The sequence below is a fragment of the Phragmites australis genome, chromosome 8 (assembly GCF_958298935.1).
Source record: "Phragmites australis chromosome 8, lpPhrAust1.1, whole genome shotgun sequence".
Lineage (NCBI taxonomy): Eukaryota > Viridiplantae > Streptophyta > Magnoliopsida > Poales > Poaceae > Phragmites > Phragmites australis.
Window position 1 is genome coordinate 28,942,595 of NC_084928.1, and position 25,662 is coordinate 28,968,256.

A 25,662-nucleotide genomic window follows, 5' to 3' on the forward strand; every position below is an offset into this window, starting at 1 on the left:
GGATGAATTCTCTATTTTATGTACCTCTCTAATTTTGTGCTTACTCAAACATGCTTGAGTTGAGCTTTCAAGTTGTAACAACGAATTAGGTTGTGTGCACTATTTGGTGCAGATGCCATAAACTTTATTTCCATCATTAAAAAATGGTTCTACAACGCTTTTCCTGAATTTGACTTAAGAACAAACTGATAATATAATATGAGTTTTGGATAGATGAAACTTTTTGTTATCCCGGCTGTGTCCTATACTAACTAAACATAACACTTTAACAAATTGAAGCGTAGCAAGTAGGAACTCGTTTATTTAAAAACGAGATGCTCCAGTCCATTTCCAATGAACCTTCGTCTCCATGGCCTTCCAAGAAAGAATGAGAATGTAGGTAACCCGGATGTTATTTTTGAGAAAAAATAAACAGAACCATTGTTTGGTTGTTTTCAGTTAATAGTAAATTAAGTATTAGGTAACCTGCCTTCCAAAGGTTAGCAAAGGTTTCTTCCAAATCAGCGTCATGGTTCCCTTCGTGTTGGCTTCGAACCACAATGTCATCGACATACATAGCTATGTTGTGGTCTAGCTATGTTCGAATGACATTGCTTATCAACCGTGCAATGGTGGCCTCGGCATTGCGAAGGCCGAATGGCATCCGGACATAACAATATGTTCTGGAGGGCGTGATGAAGCTTGTTTTTGCTTCGTCCTCCTTGGCCATCTAGACCTGGTTGTACTCGGGATATGCATCAAAGAAACTTATCAGCTCCGACCCTATATATGGTTGCATCTACCAGCTGGTCTATTTGGGTCATGGGAAAATCGTCTTTTAGGCACACTTTGCTTAGATCAGTGAAGTCCACGTACATGCGCCACATTCCATTGCTTTTTTTTACCAGCACTGGGTTACCCAACCATTCAGGATGTATGACCTCGCGTATCACTCATGCTGCTAAGAGCTTTTTAACTTCGACCCGAGCGACTTCCTGGCGGTCCGCATACATCTTCCAGAGCTTCTGCTTTCTGGGCTTCACTCCCGAAGCTACGTTCAGATGATGTTCTATCAACTCCCTAGGAACTCATGACAAGTCATTCAGTGTCGGGAAAAGATATCCTCGTTGGCCCGGAAGACAATAGCTTCATCTCCTGCTCAGGTAGCAGTTCAGCGGAGGGACCTGCGTTCTTCGCGTAGCTCCTGTATCTGCTTGTTTGCTTCCTCCACTTATCGCTTGTACTAAGTGCCGACAAGCCTCTCAAACAGCATTTGCATGCCGACAGGACCTCGAGCCTATAGCCACATAGAATGTCAACACGTGGATTGTCGATAGGTCATTTGTCGGCACTCCAAATTCTGCATATACTTCATCCGTTTTAGAATATATGGCACGGTTTGACAAGGTGCGGTCTCCGAAGCCAAATATTGACGGATAGTTTCTCATGTAATACGTTGTTGGTAACAACATCATGATATAAAGAGCAATTTCAAATCTATTGATCATCGCGTCACGCAATCTGCGGCATCAAGCCCTACATTATATTGATCATCACATCTTGTACATGAACAGTGCATATGTATACACATGTACGCGTATACGGTGGGGCCCGCAACCACCGACTCCAGCACGGAAGCCGACGACGGCCTCGTCCGTCCCTGCACAGCAGCATGCGCGCGCACGTACACGGGCGCGGCACGAATTTTAGCGAAAATAGTCTAGCTAAAGTTGGCCTTTAGTAATCATGTCAAAATATTATCGAGTTTTTTAAAATTGTTCTGGAAGTCTACTTTGGACTTATGTGGCTGAAATCAAAACTGATAATTTGAGTTTTGCATAAATTTGCTTTTGTTGCCCTGGCTGTGTCCGATACGAAGTAAACAAAACTTCAGCCGATCGAGGTGTAGCGGTAGGAACTCTTTTTAAAAAAACAAGATGGCACCTTAGATACCATCCCCATGTCCTTCCAAGCAACTCAATTTCAAGGCGCCTTCCTGACAACTTTCTCTTCTATATTGCAAAAGTAGGCTCAACAACTACACCCAAGTAAAACCAGCGGCAGCAAATTGCTCCAATGACGGCAATGAAGTTGAATTCAGAAAGCATGCGTTCATGCATTCCCACCGTACCTTGGACTACAATCCCGTGTAAGCATGCGTTCATGCATCTTCCTTGTTCCCGCCGTGCCTTGGACTACAGTTCCGTGTGCCATATATAGCCTTAAAGTCATAGCAACCTCATGCAAAAGGACCTCCATCTCCGTAACTGTAATTAACAGCAATGGCCTCTTTGCTCGTCTTGTCTCTATGTCTTGTTTGGCTTGTTTATCTCCTTACCTTCTTTTGCTGCCTACCATTAGTCATCTGTGATGAGAGAGAAAATGATCGACAAGCTCTCCTCTGCTTCAAGTCGCAGCTATCTGGTCCAGCTGATGTTTTCGCATCATGGAGCAATACATCCTTGGAGTTCTGCAGCTGGCATGGGGTCACTTGCAGCGCAAGGTCTCCTCGCCGTGTTATTGCGCTGGACCTCGCATCAGAAGGCATCACAGGTACCATATCACCTTGCATTGCCAACCTTACCTTTCTTACAAGGCTGCAACTGTCAAACAATAACTTCCATGGTAGCATACCGTCAGAGCTTGGACTCCTCAGCCAACTCAGCAATCTGAACCTCAGCATGAACTCTTTAGAAGGTAACATACCTTCTGAACTCTCTTCATGTTCCCAACTTCAAATCCTGGGTCTGTGGAACAATTCCCTCAACGGTGATATACCACCGAGCCTTAGTCAATGCATTCATCTTCAGGAGATTAACCTTAGCAACAACAAGCTCCAAGGGAGCATCCCCTCTGCTTTTGGAAGTCTTTCAGAGCTGCGAATACTAGTTCTTGCTAGGAACAGGCTTAGTGGAAACATACCGCCATCTTTGGGCAGCAGCCTTTCTCTCGCATATGTTGATCTTGGTAGAAATGCTCTCACAGAGGGGATCCCAGAGTCTTTGGCAAACAGTTCATCTCTCCAAGTACTTAGGCTGATGAGCAATAGTCTTAGTGGAGAACTCCCAAAGGCTCTCTTTAACACCTCATCACTAATTGCCATTTGCCTCCAAGATAACAACTTTGTTGGTTCTATACCACCCGTTTTCGCCATCTCTCCCCCTATAAAACATCTCCATTTGGGAGGTAACTCTCTCTCAGGAACAATACCTGCCTCATTAGGGAACCTTTCCTACCTACTTGATCTTCGTCTTACACGGAACAAGTTAGTTGGGAGCATCCCTGAGAGCTTAGGTCATTTGCCAACATTAGGTTTACTGAACTTGAATTTAAACAACTTGTCCGGGCCAGTCCCTCCATCTATCTTCAACTTGTCCTCCTTAACAGCTCTTGCGCTGGGAAACAACTCACTTATTGGAAGATTGCCTTCCAACATCGGCTACACACTCCCAAACATTAAGATATTAATCCTCGCATCAAACAAGTTTGATGGCCCAATTCCAGCTTCTCTTCTCAATGCTTACCACTTGGAGAGGCTTTACCTAGGAAGAAACAGGCTAACAGGGTTAATGCCATTCTTTGGATCACTGCCAAAATTGGAGGTACTCGAAGTGTCAAACAACATGCTAGACGCAGGAGACTGGGGCTTTGTCTCTTCACTATCAAATTGCTCCAGATTGACTAGACTGTATTTGGTTGGGAACAATCTCCAAGGGGAATTGCCAAGTTCTATCGGCAATCTTTCCAGTAGTCTCGAGGTACTGTGGCTAAGGGAAAACAAAATTTCTGGGCCAATACCACAAGAGATGGGAAATCTCAAGAACCTCAAAACGTTGTATATGGATTACAATCGTTTCACTGGTAGTATACCACCAACAATTGGAAATCTGGAAAAATTGGTAGTTCTAAACATTGCACAAAACAGACTCTCAGGTGCAATCCCTGATGGTATTGGCAATCTTGTTCAGCTGACTGATCTGAAATTGGATGCGAACAACTTGAGTGGCAGGATACCTGCAAGTATAGGACGTTGTACTCAACTAAAAATACTCAATCTTGCTCACAACTCACTAAACGGGAGTATACCGAGAACAATCTTCAAAATTTCTTCTCTTTCTCAAGAGTTTGACTTGTCACACAATTACTTGTCTGGAGGAATACCGGAGGAAATTGGCAATCTCATTAATCTGAATAAACTTAGCATCTCAAACAACATGTTGTCCGGCAACATCCCATCCGCTCTCGGCCAGTGTGTGCTTCTGGAGTATCTTGAGATGCAAAACAACTTCTTTGCAGGAAGCATTCCACAATCTTTGGCAAAATTGGTAAGCATCAAGGAGTTGGACATGTCTCGGAACAATTTGTCCAGACAAATCCCAGAGTTTCTCACATCCTTGAATTATCTGCAATATCTCAATTTATCCTTCAACAATTTTGATGGAGCAGTTCCAACCAGCGGTATTTTTGGCAATGCTAGCGCAGTGTCAATCGAAGGAAACAGCCGTTTGTGTACAAGAGTTCAAACAGGAGACATGCCTCTTTGTTCAGCAATGAATGACAGAAAAATGAAACACAAGTCTTCTGTTCTAGTCGCGAAGGTAGTAATACCAGTTGTTGCTATTGCTATAATGACTTTATTCTGTCTTGCAACATTTATTTGGAGGAAGAGAATGCAAGAAAAGCCACATTTGCAACAACTCAATGAGCACATGAAGAAAATAACATATAAGGACATTGTAAGGGCAACAGATATGTTCTCTTCTGCTAACTTACTTGGCTCAGGATCATTTGGAATGGTTTATAAGGGTATTCTTCAGCCTCAGGAAGATCAAGTGGCCATCAAGATTTTTAACCTCAACACATATGGAGCACATAGGAGCTTCTTTGCAGAATGTGAAGCCCTCAGAAATGTCCGGCATCGAAATCTTGTAAAAATCATTACTCTATGCTCTTCAGTGGATCCGACTGGGGCAGACTTCAAGGCCATAGTATTCCCATACATGAAGAATGGGAACCTAGATTTGTGGCTACATCCAAAGGCCCATGAAAATAGTCAAAGAAAGGTTCTGACTTTAAGTCAAAGAATCAATATAGTACTAGATGTTGCATCTGCTTTGGATTATCTTCATAACCAATGTGCATCTCCGTTAATACATTGCGACCTGAAGCCAAGCAATATTCTTTTGGATCTTGACATGACTGTATATATCACCGACTTTGGCCTAGCAAGGTTTTCATTTGCCATATCAAGGACACATCAAGACCGCTCAACAAGTTTAGCTTGCCTAAAAGGATCCATCGGATACATCCCGCCAGGTGAGATAAGCTTATTTGTAAGTTCTTTGTTCTGCGTGTTCTTTACAGTTTGTACAAAATGACCACTTATCTATTTTAATTACATCTGGAATGTACATGCAGAGTATGGCATAAGTGAAGAGAGATCAACCAAGGGCGATGTTTATAGTTTTGGAGTGCTCCTCTTAGAAATGATAACAGGGCATCGTCCCACCGATGACGAATTCAATGGCGGTACAAGTCTGCATGAGTTTGTTGATAGAGCATTTCCAAATAATATCAAAGAGGTTGTTGATCCCGCCATGCTGCAAGATAATGCCAGTGCGACCAGACTGTTGCAGAATTGCATCATTCCCTTGGTTAAAATAGGACTGTCTTGCTCCACGGCGTCACCCAAAGAGCGACCGGAAATGGGACAAGTTTCTACCGATATTCATACAATCAAAAATATGTTCTCAAACATAGAGGATCCGTCAAAACAGATTGGCTAGATTGTACCTAGTTCTAGTGATTCCTGCGTGCGGCTCTTTTATTATGTATTACCCTTCTGCATTCTGTATGGCTAGTCAAAACTGCCTTCATCTGCAGAAAGTTTGCCTATTGCTTGCCATTAAGCAGTTCATGTCAGTTTTGTTTATTTATTGTGTTGCGAATTTGTACAATCTCAACTCAAGCAAGCAATTACATATCAGTATTAGATTGAGGATTCTAGAAACCGATTTGGGGTCAGAATTGGGAGCCAACCTGGAACTCGTGTGGAGCCAGGGATGACTCCAACATGAAATTTCGCCCCAATCCGCACGAAGTAACAGCACATTTGCACCAAACAAACAGTCAGCTGTGCATAAGCCTACCTGGGAGTCGCAGAACCCTGGCTCCCGCACCGCTTCCTCCCGGGTACGCGCAGCTCAGACCACGTCGCAGTTGCCTGCGCGCGCCACCGTGAGCCGACGCCCCCGCTACCTTAGGACTCCATGGGTCGCGACGTTTCGTGCTGCGCCTGCTCGAACCAACGCCGCCGCCGGTGCCGCTGCTCGCAGCGCCGTTGGAACTTGGAACGGAGAAAGGTAATCCGGATCTTGTGAAGGCAGAGGGAACAGTAATTTATGAGGAGCTAGAGTAATTGTAGTCCGTTATTGTATTAGTTTTACTGGTCACAACACTACGGCATCAAATCTTACTTATTCATGTGAAATGGAACACCTCACAATGAATTGAAGTCACCATAACTTTACTTCTTAATTGAAGTCACCGTGACTTCTTAGAATCCTAATTGCCTACAAATTACTATTTCTTCTGGCTAAGGTGAAGTTAGATGATTTGAATTCGGCTAGAATGGAGAAGAGAGAACTCTCACAGGTCCCACCTCTACTACCGTGGAGCAACAGCGACTGGACCAGCAGCGGGTTGTTGTGTTTGACTTCAAGCTCTGCAACACATCCGATCAAAATCAGATGGTTGTGCCGTGCTCGAGGTGCTCCGGAGTCCAGTGCGCGCGTGCTTAAGGCGTTAGGAATGCATGTCAAAATGGGTAAAAGGTCATTTTAGAATGAAAAATTGTAATAATTAAGTTGCCACATACTAATTAAATAAGAATTTAAATAAACAGCACATAGAAAATACAAATTGCAGTTTGATATCGCTTTACTTTATTGATGACTATATGTACAACTTAGGAACACCACATCTTATATATAAGAAAGAGTAGAGACATATTTTACATAGATGAGCATATATGTGAAAACTTCTACCACTAATACATCTGAGGCCTTACCCCTATCATATCCTATATTTACTAATTAGAGGCTTCTCTAAGAGCTCTAAGGTACTTGTGAAACGAGACACGTTAAGAAAAAAGAGAAATCGAAAACATCCAATCGCATCCAACCTCTTAAGCTAATATACATCTACAGATAGGATTGGAAAGCAATGATCGACACATGTACCCTTGATGCAGACGGATACCATCCAATTGCAATGATCTCCATACATGTACGTCATACGCAATCTCCCTATGCCTGGACACGCGAGTCAATTAAGGCATCTTTTGGATTGAGAGATTTTTTTTCGAAACCTATGTTTTTTCCTATGGAATTCAATTGGTTCTTGTGAAATTTCTATATCATTCTTATGAAATTCCTAAGTTTCAAAGGAGCCCTAAATTGGAAAAAGGAGTCCAGACGCAATTAACAAATGTTTTGAAAAGGTACCCACGTATAAAGAGTACAATACGAAGTAGATACGGAATCAACGTAAATAGTTATGTTGAATATCATCTCACCACCAAGTGTCCTATGCTTAAGCTTCCTAAACCTAACGCGACACTTTTTGGCTTTGGTGCCACTAACTGGGTTTTCTTCAGATCTCATTGTCTAATTTCAAGGGAGATGCAACTGATAATCCTCCAACAAAAATCGTGACCATCACGAGGGGAAGTCTGCAGGTGGATGTGGTATAGTTTGAGCTAAAACGCCTCATCTGATCTGATTGGAACTAGGAGGCGGTTTCGCAAGGTGATGGTAGCTTTCTTGCGACTTTTACCATCAACGGAAGAGCTTTGCAAGATGATTGATGTCAAATTCCGACTCCATTGTGTCTCTCTTTCCATTGGAGAATGGAAACCTACTGAGCCGATGCCCGCTTTTCATCTCCATAATGTATGGATACATGTCTCGGGGATCCCGCTTGCATTCAGACACTATTTGAGTATTTGGGCGATTGGGTCAGTCATTGGCAATCTAGGACAAGCTGTCTGGCTGATTCCAGATTCGTTTGGCAATATTGTGCAGCTGAGTGAGCTTTATTTACAACAGAATCACCTGAATGGGACTATACCTAGGAGCTTAGGTGAATATCAGAATTTGCGAGAATTAAACCTTTCTCACAACTCGCTGTAGCGGGAGCATACCAACTGAGCTCCTACACATTTCTTCACTCTCCAGAGATTTAGACATGTCATATAACAACCTAACTCTAACTTTGTGAACTCAGCATTCCCAGAAAGAAATGACCCCATTATAATGCAAGAAAACATGGCAAATGATAATCAAACAATCCTGACCATGCAGAGTTGCATTGTCCCGCTAATCAAGGTAGGGCTATTGTGCTCCATGGAGTCACCGAAAGACCGACTGAGTGCAGCAAACATTTCTTCCAAAGTCTACGCGATCAAAAGTTCATTCTCAAACATAAACAGTAGATGATGAAAGGGGGGCATTGTGTATAAATAGGTCAGTACTATTTTCTTTACATTCTAATAAGTTTCACCCTATGTTTATATTACAAGGAATCCAAGTTCACTGCAGAAGCATAATGGCTGTTTTAGTGTTTTCAAAACTGACAACTTGAGTCAGCTGATAAGCACCTTGTATTCTACGTCCTATTGTAGAAATTTTCAGAATATAATTAACTTCAGGCAGTGGACTGGACAAAAATATCAGGCCAGACCATCAGCCATCAGGTATAATTTTGAGTCAGCTTTAAACTAGGGCTCACTCCAGGCCAACCTCAATTAGACCCATCCCCGGTGCCTTCATTGGAGGCGTAAATGGGTGCATCCCACGCCGCCCCCCTTGGGAATTGAGCGTGGGTGGCTCATGGGCTTGAGCTCCTTGCTCTCCCCGTCATAGCCAACCGAGCCCCAGCTCGGGCTTTAGCCCATGTGTATTACTGGCTATTCCCTGAATTCTTGTGCCCAAAAATCCAAGGATAACTGAAATATGTTTAGATGTGCCTTACCACTCATTTATCTTCCTGATGAAACAAAATATTGGGACTATTGTCAGCCGCATTCATGTTAGCCTCCTCACCAGAGATTGCAATTACAACTTTGTTTTCTTTTTTCTGTTTAGGGGGAAAACTTTGCCTTCTATAGGACCAACAGCGGCGACTAGAGGGGTTGTGAGGTGAATAGGCGCCCTCAAAAACTTTTCTTCCTTCGTACCTGAACTCTTGCACTTCTCAAGCAAATGCTAAGATGCATTGAGACAATCTCTTGGAATACAAGAAGAGCAAAACAAAAGCCTCAAATGCACAAACGGAAGAATTTGTCTCATCAAAAGAAAAATGTATGCAAAGGAAACTCAAACCGAGACGACCTCACTGGACAGAGTAGGTCTAACCGACCTCTAACCTTGGTCTAACCGAAACAACCCATAGAACCACCCTGGAAACAGGGCAAGTTTGGTCTAACCATTTTTGTGCAAAATAGAAATTTCAGCACTTTGAAACTTGATATTTCCTAAATTTTCCACCCAAGACCAAGCCACTGCGAAGAGCATGATACTGACAGGAAGTGCTAGTTTGGTTATGACATAAAGCATGCATTTGCTATAATGCCCAATCATACAAAATTTCAATTCCTATAAGCAGAACAAGGGTTTGCAAGCTGCGATAATCATATAGTAGTTCTGAAGTTGTGATTCAACAGCATACTGATTAGATAAAAAGACTGAACTGTGGTGAAGATACAACCATCCTGGCAACAACGCAAAAAGAATTTCCAGAATAATTTAGTGATAATCTTCTCCATTCTTTTCCAGTACAACCGTCAAATGAAGGGAATAAATACTTCATGCATCGATTGATCGCATTTTGATTGGTGCAACAGAAACATGGAGAAAAGCTTGCATACGAAATTTCACCCTATCCGCACGTACGAAAGCCCCCAACGTCACCAATCAAAATGCTAAGCGTGCGTTGGCGTACCTGGCGGTCGCAGAACCCTAGCCCCCGCGTTGCGGGCGGCGCTTCTTGGACGGTGCCGCGACCGGGTCTCTGCGTGCGCCCCCAGCGAGCCTGCGACGCAGGGGCATCAGAAGACAACATCGCCGCCGCTGCTCGCCGCGCCGTTGGAATTCGGAGGAAGGCGCGGTCGGGAGGAAAGAAGCGAGCAGCAACGGCGACGCGAACAGGTCACCGCGAGTTCGTGCCATGGCTGCAGACTCGTTAAGTCCATCCGATCAAGATCGGATGGTTCTTCCCTGATCGAGGGGCCTAAGGCGTGCGAGCGTTTGATCCTGGACATCTAAGGGAAGAGCAACAGTCTGAATTTCGCTTATAACTAAGCCTTGTTTGCACGTGAGAAACGTTTTGGATTTTTGACCAAAATCAGTCATCTCTACCAGACGGTGCTTTTAGCATATAATTCGAAACCGAAATAGGAGAAAAGTTTCTATTTTTTATACTACAGGAGAGAAAAAGGAGAAAGCTGATTTATCTCCGCCATTCTCTCTTAAGAATGAGAATCCATCCAACTAAACCTAACTAGCTAAATAATTGCACAAAATAATTGTGATTCAACAGATAAACATTTACAGAATGAAATTGGAGCCAAAACGTTTATGTGAAAAACCCAAAATCCTACCAAAAGACCCTAAAATTCAGTTTTGTTTCCTCATGGGGATCCGAATTTTGCCGCTAATCAACATTCAGTTTACCTCCCGAGTTACAAAATCACCCCAGGCTGACTGGCAGCCAAGCTACACCACTACTTAGATATGGTGCCTGGAAAGCTACACGGTTCAATTTTACAGTAACTCGCGATGTCAAATAACCTGCATGATTGTAACACATGAGATACTCCCAGACTGCCAATGTGTCCAGTAACACATCGAAATTCCTTGAACCTCCAGATGGATTTTAAACAACATATTGGAATTTGCAACTGTACAGATTAACATCCATTCAGGCAACACATGTTACACTGAAGATACACGGTTATATTACAGAGTGCAGACAAGTCATTGGATTGGTGCAACAGGTAACGTGAGGAAAAGCATGTGTAAAGAGGTCTGAGCAGCCAGAAAAGATCAACATTTAGAAATATAGCTGCTTGCAATGGGACGCAACAGCCTCCGAGGGGCAGTACGGGCACTTGAAAGGCCTGGAGCTGCTCTTCGACAGCTTCATGATTGACTGCTTCGAGACGACGTGCCCGCAAGGCATCCACATTGGAGGGTTCTCGTCGCTAGACTGTTCCCTGAGCACTGGGCATACAAAGACAGAGTGGTACTGGAACTCCGGCCCGATGTCTATGGGAACTGGGAGCTGCTTCATCGCTTGCCATTCCTGCTTCTTTGCGGCCATGACTGTCGTCAGCTTCAGTAAGGTTGGTAGTCCTTGAAAACCAGCTGATACTGCAATGCTCAGTGGGCTCTCACTAGACTGCCCCAAAAGGCTGCAGAATTGATGGGTGAGCTCCTCAGCTAGCTTCTCCCAATGCCCTGATGACATTAAGTCAGCATATGGGGATTGATCGAGCCGGCCAACCCAGAGAAGGCAAGCCATTAGCTTCTGGAATTCTTCCTTGTGCACAGATGCAAAGGGGACCAAGTGAGTCCTTGCATACACAAAACACTCATCTCTAATTCCTTTATTTATTATCTCAATAAACTGAAACCGATGAAGCTTGAACTCAAGCATAGAACCATTATGCAACAGTTGGTCATGGTTATTGGCAGCCCAACTGAGGGCAGGTTCAAGGTTTCTCACTTTCATCGCTTCAAGTATTGCATACATCTCCTGAAATGGTAACTTCAAGAAAGCTCCATCTGATTCCCCGCAATCACGGATAAACAAGTCACCAAGATCAAAGAGGCCTTGGCGGTAGAAATGGTTCGCTATGATGTTGTTTATTGTTTGGACCTCAAAATCCACATTTCTGTATGCCTTCGATATATCTGGATTGAAAGACTTCTCAAGGAACTTGAGATATTTGCTCAGGGCAACATTTAATTCCTTCTGGCAACCTTCAAGTTGGTTTAGTGGCGCTATTGCATTCAGCTTAGCTTTCAGTTCTGCAAGGATGGAAGAGGGGTCAACGGTTCCCATAGAATCTGTGTTCATCATCTGCATCTTAGTGATTGCCTGCTCAACTTCATTCACTATCTGATCAACAGCTTCCTGAGCTTTAACAGAAGATAACACACATTTCCCAACAACTCGATCAAATGCCTCTCTTACGCCATCAATCTCCATTTTAGCACATCCAACTAAGCAGCACAGTTTTCAGACTAGCCTGTATGGGCCAAAAATATCACAAGACCAATTAATCCATTTGAGAAGATCACCAGCAAGAAAAACATTTGAAAGATGCATCACACAATGTTAAACTGCTAATAGATCACCATGTCTTGAGATGAAACAATCAAAGCACAGATTCAACCATTGAGAATTACAGACAACACTTCAAAAAGATTAAATATACATTGAGAATTACAGACAATTCTTTCTATACATATCAGCAGATAGGATATAAGCATATAGATACATGGTCTGCGAGTAAACAGCGGATAAGTTTGCCCGTCACATTAATGCAGGACTAATATGTCTCCACGAAGAAGATTTAAGAGTTACTAGACAGATATTTTTTTTAAGTGTCTCCACCCGATATTGTGAGCACCAGGGTTCAAGCCCGGGTGGGCACGCTCTCAACAGGAGCCTTTACCACCTGCCCTGGGCAGTTCTCAGAGTTACTAGACAGAAAACTGAGCAATGTATACCAACTGATATCTACGATTGCCAAATAAACAGGGTATAATGGAAATAGATTCCAGGCAAATCCATGCCTAGCTGTACAAGGACTCATATAGCAGTACATAGTAGCACAGAACTATAGATTCGCTGAACAATATGCTGATCATTCCATGCAAAACCTTCCAAAACAGAACCGTTACTGGTTGCAACTGAAAATCCTAGTAATTTTGGCGCGAATTTCATTTTTAGCATAACTGCAAATACTTTAAGCTCAACTTAGAGCAAGCAAAACAGGGGGGAAAACTGATGTCAAAGCCATCAGTGGAAGAACGATAACATTCAGTGTTCCATGAGATGGCAAATGTCATGGGTGCAGGTCGATGGACAGTTTACTTACATAAACCTTTGGTGTGTTCCAGAGGAACCATAAAAAGGTAAACGGTAAATATAACTACAGTAGCTTTGTGCACCTGTTGAGATCCATATGTTTTCCTAAATGTACATCATGGACTCAAGCGCAATGCATCGCTTCATCCAACCCAAGCGCAAGAGTAACCGCTAGCGAGCTTGCACCCCAAGCGCAAGAACGAGGCAATGCCACAAGCCAAACACCCAATCATCATGGACTCCACTAAGGTTGCTGCAGATTTGCGCTCCACAAGGCGTCAACTCAAAACCCACTCGACGCTAGGCGGCGCGGCCACAGGTCTCGCCGCAAGAACAAGCGGCTTTCCTGCTCCGCCTGGTGCGCACGGAGCGAACCCTAGAGCGCGCGCACAGCTACCGGCAGTAAACCAGGCAATCTGCCAGCCGACGGTCTCCCCCTACCCTACCTAGGCATCCGCGCGTCCAGCGTCCGGATCGAAACAACTCGCGTCGAGATTCAGCCTACTCGCGAATCGGATTGGGAGGAAAGAGCAGAAGGAAGCAAGTCGGGGGCTTACCAATCGCAGCAACAGCGCGGATCTCCGATCAGGACTGGGCTGGGCGGCGTCGGCGGAGGAGTCGTGTCGCTCCGCTTCTCTTCAGCGTCCGGTACACGATGGGTGAGCAGGCGCAGCGGCGAGCCAGAGAGAGAGAGAGAGAGAGAGAGAGAGAGAGAGATGGATTTGGGTTCAGCGACAAAGAGGAGGAGGTTGGGAACGGAAGCGTGACGCGTGCGCCCCATGCGATCCTCCTGCTTTGGGCCTATAGCCGGGCTTCGTATTCCAAAGCTCGAGCCCGGCCTCGAATTTAAACTGGGCTAAAGCTTCGGTGTACGGACTAGTTAGCAGCGAAGAGCTTTTTTTTATTTTTTTATTAAAAATTTAAATAAATAGATTCTTTGAGAAAACATTTACAAAACTAGGCGTCAGGACTGCAGCTCTCTCAAAGAACAGTAACGACTCCTTACCGCCTCCTAAGAGGGCGGTAAGGGGACTAACCGTCCTCTCAGAGGGTGGGTAGGGGCAACCCGCACGCCCGTCACCCTTACCCCCTCTGAGATGGCGGTAGGCCCCTTGCCGCCCTCTCAGGAGGCGGTTAGGAGCTAGCCTCGCGCCCCCTCTGCTCCTCCCTTCTCTATATAAACCGTGAAATTGAGAAAAAAATCCTCATTTTATTTCAAAAAAAAAAGAGAAAAGTAGAGAAAAAGAGATGAGAGGAGAGGAGAGGAAGACAGCACGGCGAAGCCCTACTGTTTTCAATCAGCGGATTTGAAGAGTATTTTCTGGTAATTTTTTTTATACTCATATTGTTGTTAGTAAATAAAGTAGTACTGTATAACCTAGGGTTTAACACTGTATGACCTAGGGTTTAGGGTTCAGAAAATGCTATATTTAGTAGTATATTATCAATATTAATTACGACATGGTAGGATAGCCATTAAATATATAGTAGTATTTTTAGTATGATAGTTTTGAATATCTAGATTGTACAGAGTAATAATTGTATGTCAGTTTGCTTTGGGGCATTATTGAAGAACCTATTGTTAGGCAATAATCGGTGTCAGTAATTTTTTTAGTTTCGATAATTAGAAATATAGTTTATCGGTCTTAACATTGGATATATTTGCGGATATTTTCAGGGATGGCAGATAAATTATATTTTCAGATATATTATGGTGAAAGTCAAATTAGTTATGGTCCTTATCTCTCTGGGTTTTGTCATGTCGTCAAGGGTCTTAGTAAAGCCAATGAGAGGACCATTATGGGTGTGTGCAAGTGGCTAATACGGTATTTTCAACTGAATCCGCAGCAATATGATCTTAAGCTGAGAGCTGTTCTCAGCCGCGCTAGTCAGGACTACTTTGGCGAGCTCGTCCCGATCGATGCGACATCTACTTGAAAGTAGTATGTAGATATATCATGTGAACGTGAGCTCCCTCTGATTTTGTTAGCTGAGGCGTACCAAAAGGATTCAACAGAGATAAACTCTGCGGAAGCAGTAGCGGGAACAAGTCAGACAGTGGTAGATGAATCAGACCCGGTAAATATCGGAGCCAGGCAATGGGTGTAACCGATGAGGGAGAGCACATCCCTAGCATAATTGAAGAGATGGAGTTGGAGGATCCAGAGCTGGAGGAAGCCGTTACCGATGAGGATTCATCTGACGAGGAGGGAATGCTTCTGTTCCTGCAGAGTAGAGGAATCAGGAATTTTCATAGCTGGTGGTTAGTGAGGTTGATCGGATATCGTGGGAGTATCATGAGAATGAGGTGTCTTAGGGTGCTATGTACCCTACAGAGGAGTCTGTTATTGATGCAGTTAAATTCTGGTCGCAGTCTCTTCGGAGGCAGTTCAAGGTTGTTAAGTCGAGTAAAAGGGGGTACGATGTGAAGTGTTTGGTGCCTAAATGTCCTTAGTGGGTGCACGCATTCAGGGGGAAATGGGTAGACTATTGGCAGTGTTCAATAGTCAGGGAGCATAATTGTCACATTAAGGAAATAGAGTTCGCCCACCGGAACCCGTTATCTGCTTTTATTGCCAATGCTATGTATGGGGAGATTATGGACTACCTGAAGTATGAGCCACGATCAATAATCCGTGCTATTGAGCAAAGATTCCAGTATACAATAAACTATGCGAAGGCATGGAGGGCGAAACAGAAGGCTATTGAGATGAGGTTCGGGACATATGAAGATTCATATCACAATCTACCTCGTCAATTAGCCACAATATATGGAAGAAACCCGGGAAGTTACTATGACATCAAGCATTACCCCTTAACTGATGTAGCGTTTACATACGCATGTGCCGTTTCATTTATATATTGCATCCCCCAGTTTATTTATATTCACAATGGTGCAGGTTGGCAGCATCGGGACTCCTACCGCTTTGTTGTTTGGTGGAGGCTCGAGTGACGGAGAACCCCGAGGCAACGACGAGACGATTCAATTTTGATCGCTCGCTGATAGCAGCCTTGGTTGACCAATGAAGGCCTGAGACACATACTTTCCATCTCTCCTGCGGCGAGATAACTCTGACGTTGCAGGACGTAGCCTACCTGTTAGGCTTACCTTGCGCGGGAGCTGCCATTGGAGTCATCAATATGGATGCTGACTGGATAAACATCATGCATCAGCGCTTCGATCTGGTTTAGTGGACAGACGATGCACCCCCTACGTGCTTGAGTTCTTGTCCGATCCATGAGGGCCCACGAAGAAGTGGATCCTACAGTTCCAGGTACCTTCCAATTGAACTTCTCATTTACTTTTCGAGCATCCAAATATTTTTCTTATTATCACTTGTCATACTTGTAGCCTGCGTACATGCACCCGGAGGCCGACGTGTACTCGGTGTCGAGGCATTTGGAGGCCTAGCTGATTTGGCTGTTTAGCTAGGTTATATTCACCAGCAGCCAAGGCCACCTGATATTGAGGACCCTTGTTCCTTACGCGAGGTTGATAGCGGATGCGGTAGGCGATGAGGTACCACAGTTCAGTTGGGCATCTGCTGTCCTTGCTGCGACATAACGGGCGTTGTGCGATGCGAGCACGAAGAAGGAGCCACTAGCCACTTTTGCTAGGTGCCCACTACTATTGCAGCTGTGGTCTTACGAGCGGTTCGCCATAGGCCAGTCAGTTGTGGATCGCTCCCCGTACCCTGAGGAATGGTATGACGAGCTCGAAAAGGATGGGCCCACCATGGCTTCACTATGGTGTCGACGTCGGGTACGTACGTAATTTTTGAATGCTTTAATTGTCACATGTTTTTTTATGGATTCAAACTATGTTTCTCACATATTTTTGTTCTGAATTCTGACTATGTTTCTCACACAGCCACACTGGGCGCATGAGCAGGCCCATAGCGCGTATGAGCTTTTTCGATCATAGTTCGACCGACTTCGTCCAGACAATGTGGTATGGACCCCGTACAACTACTTGGCCATCCAAGGCCGTTCGGGTTTAGGCATGTCTCCGTTGTATACCCGCGACGCGGAGTACTGGCTTACGAAGACACCACTCGTCTTCGACATCTTCGTCGAGAAGTACTCACCGCACCGCGTCATGCGGCAGTTCGAGCGCTACCAAGCTTTCCCCCTCGTCAACATTTGCACGGTTCCAGGGCACGTCCACAGGTAACTATAATCAAGTAAATAATTCATAACATTCATCTCATTGTCAGTCTATTTAACATAGTTCACTTGCCGGTATACACGAAAGGGACAGTCGGGTGGCAACCTCTAGGCAGATCACTTGGCCCCGTACGTCTCAGCATGGGCCCAAGCCCTTCAGGATGTCGTGGAGGAGGCACGTCCATTCGATGAGCGGAGCTTCGAGGAGTACCTACGGTGGTACGTGCCACGTACACGTACACGGTTCACCTTCACCCCAAAGAATGTCCAGCCCCATGTCACGTTGACTACGGAGGCCTACCCGGGCTATTAGGATGAGGACGTTGCATTAGTGGTATGTGTAGTTTACATCTCATTTCAGTTTCATGTACTCGCATAAGAACGACTATAAACTGAAATTCTCATTCCTTGCTTGTTTCCACATGCCGATATCATTTATGATATCCATAGGAACGCAGCTGGAACCATGGACCGCCTCAGGCAAGAGGTGCACCTCAGTGCGGCGGATGTAGCGGGGTTCGTTAAGCGGGTTTTCGATAAGACCGCGCGAGCCCTGAAGCTTACCTCTTGTTAGTCCATCGTAGATGTCGCAAGAGCGCCTCCCAGGTCCATGCAGAGTCGTCCAGGAGGTCTGATGTGCATCGCCGTTCACCGGGGTCGGCACCCACACAACCCCTGTACCACGACCTACAGGTCCGAACCCAATAGGTACGGATATTTCATACGCATGGCGTTTAAAGATATTTGTTTGTTACTGGTGCATTAATTTGAAACAAATATTAGGTGCGCCTACACATGTCTCGACGCTACCACCTAGACCGAGCCCAATGCCGACACCCTCATCACTCGTAGGCCACTCAGGTACTGGGCGACACTACATTGCCGTATTCAATATATTCAATAGTATATCTAATATTGTCCACAGGTTACTTCGGTGATGAGGCCGGGCCATCTTCAGCTACACCTCGGTCGATCCCACCACCAGCGTTCGACCCCTACTACGGCACGCACATCTGGCCATCTGCTGCTGCACCTGCATACCACACAGGTACAATAGTGTATTTTATACAAATACTTTCATTTCCACATTTTTCGTATCTAATACATTCATCTATTCGTAGACCCCTCCAGCCAGTACACATGGACGCCAGTGGAACCTTCGTAGTCTTCATACCCAAGCCAGGAGGATGAGCCTGGGCCAGACCCCCCATTCGACCTCGTGAGGGACTTCTTCGGGGGCACACCAGACTACGATGTCTTCCAACAGTCCCAGCTACCCAGTGCTCCACTTCGGACACAGCACACCCAAGAAAAGGCCTCGACACCGGTGATCCCTACTAGGCCTACCAGGCAGGTTGGTGCACCCGACGCCCTGACCTACTCTAAGGGCCACATGAGGGCCAACCAGCAGCAGCGGCACCGGGACCATGATGGTGGGAATGGCCAACGTCAACGGGGAGACAACAGTAGGATTGTACATTTGTTTTTGTAACTTACATATGCATATTCAATTCACGATATATTCTTACATATACGGACGCGTCTAATCTCTATGGTCTACTTACCATGTCGTAACTGCATTTCTTATTCCAATGTGACCGCACACTCGTTGCATTTCTTAATTCAACATGACCACACGCTACTTTCTACCGTCCTCGGATATCTATGAACCGTTCACGACAGACCTAGAAAAGTATTTCTTACAAAGCTACTTATATACGAAGTGACCACTCGAAAACTCTGTCGGGAGTCTAACTTTAGTCATGAAGTGACCACACGACTGAACTTTAACCATTAAATGACATCACCTTTGTCCTGGCATAATCTGCAGACACGAATTGACCGCACCACTCAACTTTAACCATGAAATGATAACACATTTGTTCTTCCGCGGGCTATAGACAAGAAGTGACAATACGGGACAGCTCTTACCAAAATTTAAATGACAGCACATGTACCTTAACACATGGAATCTCTATCCAGCATCAATGTCACAACTTTTCCATTCTTCAAGAGGGAATCCAATGCTCCTGCCCCCCGCTAAGCCCTTCCGCCCACTCTTTTCTTCACGAGGGGTCCCCGAGTCCCGAGGCTAGGACACCAGGGGTCCCCGAGTCCCGAGGCTAGGACAGCAGAATGCCACGTGGTACCTTCCCTCGGGGACTATCTCCCCGAGGCCCGAGAAGACCTAGTTCCGAGAGAAGTGCTCGGGGCCATAAACAGTGGTCCCCGAGTACCTATAGTTCCCCGAGGATCCGAGAAGACACAGTTCCCGGAGGGGTGCTCGGGGCCATGAACAGTGGTCCCCCGAGTACCCGGAGTTCCCCGAGGACAGAGAAGAGACATATCCGGGAGAGGACGCTCGGAGCTATGAACAGTAGTCCTCAAGCACCCAGAGTTCCCCGAGGACCTGAGAAGCCCCTTGCTGGTGGACCCCATAAGGGCTCAATGGTGAGGTGTCAATTATTGAGAGGCCCGATGCTGCATTTAAGAGGGAGCGTGGCCTGTCACTTCCAACCACCCCCCACGCCTGTCGTACTAAGTACGTCAGTCTCTGCCACCGCCTGGCAGGAAGGCGTGGAGACATTTAATACGACGGGTCCCATCGTACGTCACCATGCGGGGCCTATAAGGGAAACGGCTTGGAGATATCGTTGCTGGGCTCGAGGCATATCGCCTGCCCCTGCTGTGTCAGACCTGCTCTGACCAAACGGGCATGCGGGGTTGTTCGATGGCTGCCCGATGGGCCCCCCTGCACCTGCTACAGTTAGCGTAATGAGCGACAGGACCGGCCGAAGGCGCATTTTCAACCCCTGTAACATCAAACTCCAGCCCCATGATGGTTGCTTTCCATTTATGGCTCATGTGAACTTGTGCCCTCCTTTCTGTGCACGTCAAGCCTCCCCCAACAGGATAAAAGGGGGGGTGCACTTCGGAGAAGGACAGGCGAGAATAGAGAGCAAGAAGCCTGAAGCCCGACGAACAAGTCTCAGAAGTTCTAGCACACAAGCTGAGCAGAGGTTCACCAAGCTCGAAGCAAGACCGAAGCTCTAGACTTAGACAAAAAAACCTTGTAATATAAGAGATCCAGAGAGAGATATTCCAAGAGCATTAATAGCATACACACAGGAGTAGGGTATTATGCTCCGTGCGGCTCGAACCTGTCTAAAATCCCTTGAGCATTTACTCCCACTAGCAGACGATCATCCATCCCGCCTACATCTCACATATTCGCATTAAATCCACGTACGAGTTAGATCCAAAATCAGCCCTCTGGTCGAATCTCAAAGGGGGTCCCTCAGGATCCTCGCTTGCGGTGTTCACCCACCGACAGCTACGCTTCTTCATGTGTGTCAACTACCAATACAACAAGCCTCAACATCGACCGTATGAGTATCCACCGGTATAGCAACAAAGATCAGCCACATATTTCCCGATCTCAACAATGTTTTACCAATCTCTCATCTTGTTCTATTTGTCTAGTCTCCTCCACCTATCTGTGACTTTATTGAATGGCTTGACATTGAGCAAAATGAAGACCAGAAGCGGTGGGTCGACATGACCATGCGGTGAAGAAGGGAAGCTTACGCACGCCGGGAGTATGAGCAACAATAAGAGGAACTACGCCTGAAGCGATAGGAAGAAGAGCGCATTAGGAAGGCAACGTAAGACCATACTGCGGCTTAGGCTCGCAAAGCTGAGAGGGTAAGGAAGTGGGAGAGGACCCGTCGTGCTAAGGCGGCAGGTCCTGATGCCCTGCGAAAGGGCAAATATCCTAGGTGCAATCAGTAGAGAGTATCTAATGTAACCCAACATGTTTCTACTCCCTAAGGCGTGTTATGATTAGGAGCGGCACACTATTAAGTAGGTCTTTGTGCGAACCGTACATGTCACTTTTTTTTGTCGTCGTGTCTTCGTGGTTATAGTCTCATATAATGTTTTTCACCATACGTATAATCTTATGTTTGTCACCGTTTGTAACCTCATTGCCGCATAATATGCTGCGAGAGCTTCACATATATAATTTGTTCACAAATATTGATTTTGTATCCTCCTAACAATACGTAAACTACTCCAAATATCGCTTCCCCATTATACCGTATTAGCCACTTTTTAACCATTTTAATTCTAAATTTTGCAACATATCAATTTCAAATATTAAGCAACATTTTGCAACATATTTTGCAACATTAAAAAAATGATCTACCCGCCCCCTGAGAGGGCGGTTGGAATCTAGCCGCCCTCTCAGTAGGTGGTTGCTCCTACCCGCCCTCTGAGAGGGCGGTTAGGCCCCTTGCCGCTCTCTCAGAGGGCGGTTAGCCCACCCGCCCTCTTAGGATGTCTAGTTTTACAAATATTTTATTGAGGAATCTATTTATTTAAATTTTTAATCAAAAAATTATAAAAAAAACTCAGCAGTAAACGCGCGCTACCAGCTGCCGTTGAACCCAACTTGGAAGAGCAGGGAGAGGGCTTGAGTTCAAATGTAACCATTGGTGGCTTTCGAGAAGAAATGCAACAATTGGAGCAGTTGAACCGAAGCCAGGGATTCATTCGGTTCGGTTAGCCAAAGATTCCTTGGTTCGCACCAAAGCGATTACAAAATTCAAAGTGGAGGTGAAGACTATGGAGGGAGGTGGTGTCGCTGGGAGCAAAACGCAGCAACATAGGCGATTGGAAGCAGAGGCAGCACGAGGGACGATGAGTGGAGGTGGAGGCATTGTGGAGCGCGGCGAGTGGAGCATTGCGGAGAGCAGCAAGTGGAGGTTGTAGTGTCAAGTTGAGTATATAGGGAATGCTGATGTCGAGGTCACCATGACAAGGAGTAGCAGGTTTTCTATCAGGATGATCAAGGTTCGAGGTGTAATGACGATAGCAAATAGGGAGAGAAAAAAGAGGAGGTGGGAACTGCATTTTATTTTCTTTCCTGTTGTGAGATGCCCCCACCACCCACCCACTCCCATAGAAGAACAATTTATACACCATAAAGCTACACATGATTTGTGGCATCCAATCCACCACATTTTCTTTGTTTCAAACCAACATAAGGGGTGCCGACCTACTTGGGTGACAGTCAATGTGCTATGCTCATGTATCTTTGTCGTTGCGAGAAAATTTTGATACTCAGATTTATAATGCGGTTTGGCAGTTTATCCTAGCCAAAAACAGCTTGAAAAAGTAAAGGGTGTCATCAAAGAAAGAATGTAAAAAAGGGTTTGTGCGGTGATCTCGGGGAATTAGCGCTTGTGCTAAGCAAATATGGGAACGGACGAGTGTTTCGGCCATTCGAGAGGTTAAATGGGAATTTGGATCGAAGCTTGTCCTGAAGACCATAGGCAACGGACAAGAAGCTTATGGGGGCGTCCGTTGACTCTAAGTGTACCGGAATAAAGCGTGCAGATATAGATTAGCACACTCTTAAGCTTGTAGATGTATGTAGTTTCCTTTTTCTAACGTGAATGGCACGTATTTCATGAAAAGAAAAGGTTTTACACGAAGATAGCTAGCTGCCAAACATAACCTGAAGGGATTTTATTGGGATGCATTCACGGATCAACTCACTAAAAATCTAAACTGATGAGAAAATATAAATAATTTACTTATACTTTAATACTTCATCTCGTGTGAGGCTCATTCAGATCTCAGATACGGAGTAGAGTAGCCAACAATTCATAATTCTTTTATTTAAATTGTGCCGGTAAGGACTCGAACTTGAGACATTTAGCTCTCATACCATATTAAGTTGTATATACCAATCAACTCATTAAAAAAACTAAGTTAATGAATAAAAATAGACAATTAATTGTATACTTTAACTGACTTATTATTGATAAACATTAGAGGCCGGCGACCGATGCATACTACCGAAACCTCCAGAACCTCTAACCATTTCGAGTGAAATGTGACCGAAGGGTAATGCCCGACTGAACCCAAGAAGCGAGCTTCATCCTGATCGAGTTCGCTTGGACATTGATCAGCGGGACTTGCAGGCAGGTGCTTTTGCAAACGCGGTTCTTCTTCTTTGTCCATAGTTGCCAGACAAGCACAATGACTAAAAGATTCAAAGCCCCTTCCCATTCTCCCTGCTGATGATCTTTCTTGTGCGAAGCCACCGGTGCGCTAAGGAATCAGTCACGGTTGGGAGAAGCCGAGAAGGTGCTGGTTTCCAGAGCCGAGCAGAATTCTGGTCCAAACATTCTCTGTTGCATACGCATCCATGACCACGGTTTGGAAACCCATGTCGCTAGTTGTGAGGGGCGGAACTAGGCATGGCTCAAGACTCGAGCCATGTCCAAGCCGAACACGAGCCGTGACCGGTAATCTATAGGAGCTATAGAAAAATAAAGAGCAAAACACGGACCGGGACCTGAGCCACGGCTCCAGATGCCTCAGTGAGAACTCTGCCCGGCTCGCTACAATCTCTTGGGTGTCCTGCAGCGCTTGTACATAGTCGGCCAGAAGAAGAACTTGCTCTTCGAAGGTGCCTTGACTTCAGGGCGGACACACCTGGGCTCATGAGCATTCAGTTGAGTGCCCAAATTTTGTAGGAAAAAAAAAACGAGTATATGACAGTTATGTGTATATATCATATTGGGCCACAATCTCTTGTCTCATCCTAATACAGTCTTCCATCGATCGGCCCTGTCAAGGGTGAGTCCGTGATATCTCGCCTCCCAACTATGAAGGAGCATTAAGTTAAATTGTACTAGTTATTTTATAATTTCTCTTAACTATTTGAGTTGGTATCTAGTATGAACAATTTGCATTGTATTATGAAATTTGCTTGCTTTTCCCTCGAACACTTTATGCTAGAAATTTCCGATATTCAATTGGCCATTCTAGAAATCTTGTGTTCGCCACTGCTTGAGTTTCCAAAGTTCCTTGCCACCTGGGAAGTAACATATATTAGCCATGGAAAAATGCTTTGGTAAACACTCGACGCTGAGTAGACGCCAGTTGACAACCATTTCCAAATTAATCCATCCGGCACATCAGGCATGGTTTATATTTCTCTATCTTGGGCTGGGCCAGCCCAAGCTTGGTTCTATGTTTCAGGACTTAACGTGATCCTAAAAACTATCTCTCCTACTTTAAAAAAACAGTAAGACATGTTTCGTCCGCTTGGATAATTCCTCTGGCATTATCTGTTTTCGATCGATGTTCATTCCTGATCAGATGCCCATGCCCGTGGCCCACACGACTGCCCCACCCCTCTCTCCCTGATTCCTCACCCTCGGCTTCTCCGCCCATGCCACATCCTTCTCGCCCCACTCCCGAGATTGCCGTACGCACCATCCTCATCCCCACCTCTCTGCTGCCCTGGCTTCTCTGCCATCGTGTGGTCTCGGAGAGCCCACTCCCATCGCAATGCACAACGCACCCCCCAACCCACAGCCACCAGCCCCGCCCCTGGCTTCTCCGCACCCTATCTGGCGCCCTGTTGTGGCCCGTGGTGGTTATCCCGCTGCCAGCACCGCCGACAATACCACAGCGCCCCATCTGTAGCCCCATCCTCCACCACCATCCCTCACCCTCCGGCTCCTCCGCCCACCCCCCGACCTCCGGCTCCTCCGCCCCCCTATAAGTATGTTGTTGTTTATTCCTTTCCATCTCAAAGTGACGACGAATGAGGTGAGTGCTATCCCTCTCGACTACAAGGAAGCTAGGGTGCTGCGAGGAGGACGAGAAGCAGGAAGGCTAGGTTGGCGAGGAGGACGCCAAGGCGCGGGCTTGACATCTTTCACTCTACCGTTGAAGGTGTCACTAAGGTAAGGTGTTTCGTTTCCCCCTTCGATTTTTTTTGCCATCTCTGATGGTGGTGATGTATCTGAGATGCTTCGTCTCGATTTCCCCCCTTGCATTCATGAGGTGGTGATGTGTCCGAGATGCTTCGTCTCGATTCAGAGGGGCAGAGGGGCGAGCAAGAGAGCGACCCCGTCCACATCAATAATCAGATTTCCACTCTTTGTCTTGGTTTATGTCACTATGCTATGCTACGTACATTGTGTTCGCTGGCTTGTACAATGTTCACTGTTTTAATTTATTTTCCATGAATACTCACGCTGGTCAGTTGAATGGACACCGCATCACGTTTAAACTATTGTTACATAGATATGCATTACATCATTGTTTAGGTACTACTGATTTTGAATGAAAATTGTTTCCTCCTCATATTTTTTTTGGTTACGATGTACATTATAGTTAGATTGTCACTGCATCCTCACTTCAGATATACTACCTTCATTAGCATGCCACTTGCGCATCCATTCAGTATTAAGCCCTTAATGGTCCCCCTTGACAGTATTGCCACTATTGTTTGTCACCGCTAAGATTTTATCATGACTGTTCACATTGCCA

The 25,662-nt window shown here is 45.5% G+C and overlaps 2 protein-coding genes across 2 annotated transcripts; one reads left to right on the top strand and one right to left on the bottom strand.

Annotated features, from left to right (window-relative positions):
* The first annotated feature begins 2,246 nt into the window (after positions 1–2,246).
* LOC133927714 (receptor kinase-like protein Xa21) lies at positions 2,247–5,765 on the top strand. Its single transcript, XM_062374135.1, has 2 exons — positions 2,247–5,295; positions 5,398–5,765. Exons 1-2 carry the CDS (start codon positions 2,262–2,264, stop codon positions 5,763–5,765), a joined length of 3,402 nt encoding a protein of 1,133 aa, XP_062230119.1. The 5' UTR covers positions 2,247–2,261.
* A 5,143-nt stretch (positions 5,766–10,908) lies between these two features.
* Positions 10,909–13,860, bottom strand: LOC133926935 (protein RMD5 homolog). The gene is made up of 2 exons (XM_062373114.1): positions 13,695–13,860; positions 10,909–12,292 (listed from the first exon to the last, which is right to left on the bottom strand). The coding sequence occupies exon 2, from the start codon at positions 12,250–12,252 to the stop codon at positions 11,092–11,094; it is 1,161 nt and encodes a 386-aa protein (XP_062229098.1). The 5' UTR covers positions 12,253–12,292; positions 13,695–13,860; the 3' UTR covers positions 10,909–11,091.
* Positions 13,861–25,662: the final 11,802 nt, after the last annotated feature.

Bases quoted from the DNA above. Each gene is read 5' to 3' on its own strand.
- LOC133927714 (XM_062374135.1), top strand. From the start codon at position 2,262: ATGGCCTCTTTGCTCGTCTTGTCTCTATGTCTTGTTTGGCTTGTTTAT. The intron at 5,296-5,397 runs GTGAGATAAGCT...ATGTACATGCAG, and splicing joins CATCGGATACATCCCGCCAG to AGTATGGCATAAGTGAAGAG.
- LOC133926935 (XM_062373114.1), bottom strand. From the start codon at position 12,252: ATGGAGATTGATGGCGTAAGAGAGGCATTTGATCGAGTTGTTGGGAAA.